Genomic DNA, 1,133 nt, shown 5'->3' on the forward strand with positions numbered 1-1,133 from the left:
TGCAAAATATATCTTAAATTCACTTGTTTCTATTGACATAGCTTCATATTAGTAAAATGTAGTCTTCTAATATAATGATATAGTAGATTAAGGCTTATTTAATTCTTAATATTTAATATTTAGAAGCGGAAGTATTTTAGTTATATTTCCTCTAAGCGATTAATAGATGAAGACATTATAAACAAATATATAAATAAGTAGTTATTCTTTTTTATAAAGTGAAGCAATCATTTTATTTACAGATTATAATAATTAAGTATACTTGACAAATCCTACATTTACAGGTTATAACTTAATTAATTTAAGCTCAAACTAAATATTTTAAATGGTCAAATAAATTCTTACACAAAGTTTCATATCTATCATTCAAACGGACTAAGCTAATTAAAAACAAAGTCTAATAATTTTTGGAATACAATAATAAATGGATTCTTAAAATCAGATTTATTATACTTTAGGAAAGGTTATTTTTTTTTTATTAAAAAAATATTAATTAAAATTAAAATTATTAGTAAATATAAGTTATCGAATATAGTGGATAAAATATTTAAGTGACAAATCTTAAGAATCTAATATATTTGATTTCTAATACAGGTAAATTTTTTTTGGAAAAAAATAAAATATTTATAAAATTTAATCTTAAAATAAAATAAAGAAATTTAAATTTGGAAAGAGTCAAAATAGGTTTATAAAGTTAACATCGAAAATAGTTTGTAGAACTTTATATAGGATGATTGCGTAATAGTAAATTTTAATTAAAACATTTAAGTTTATCTTAATATACAAAGCGATTCTTAAATAGAATAACAAACATACAATTACCCTATTAGAACTTAAATAAATACTGTAGTTTTTTATTAAAATTCAATATTAGTAAGTGCATATAATACAATTTATGCCATTTAATATTACTAACAAAAAGAAAAACAGTAAATTTTACAATCTTTTAGTCAAAGTAATAACCAAATAAAGATAAATAAAGAATTTAAATAAACTTTAGTGTACAGTGATGATGGGATCAAAGTTAAAATGTTAGTTATTATTTATGATACTGAATATTATATAGTTGGTTATGTTAATAATTAATAAATTATTTTTAGAGATCAAATTGGATCTAAAATAATTAACAGTAT

The 1,133-nt window shown here is 19.1% G+C and overlaps 1 protein-coding gene across 1 annotated transcript in view; it reads right to left on the reverse strand. All coding sequences in view use genetic code 6, as the record gives it.

Moving 5' to 3' along the window:
- TTHERM_00844730 (transmembrane protein, putative) overlaps positions 1 to 47 on the reverse strand; it is a gene marked incomplete at both ends in the record, with an annotated part of 297 nt that extends 250 nt beyond the window's left edge. Inside the window, one exon of the mRNA XM_001009262.3 lies at positions 1 to 47. This exon is cut by the window's left edge and continues 250 nt beyond it. Coding sequence (XP_001009262.3) covers positions 1 to 47 — 47 coding nt within the window.
- Positions 48 to 1,133: the final 1,086 nt, after the last annotated feature.

The sequence above is a fragment of the Tetrahymena thermophila genome (genome assembly GCF_000189635.1).
Source record: "Tetrahymena thermophila SB210 genomic scaffold scf_8254783, whole genome shotgun sequence".
In the NCBI taxonomy this organism is placed as follows: Eukaryota; Ciliophora; class Oligohymenophorea; order Hymenostomatida; family Tetrahymenidae; genus Tetrahymena; species Tetrahymena thermophila.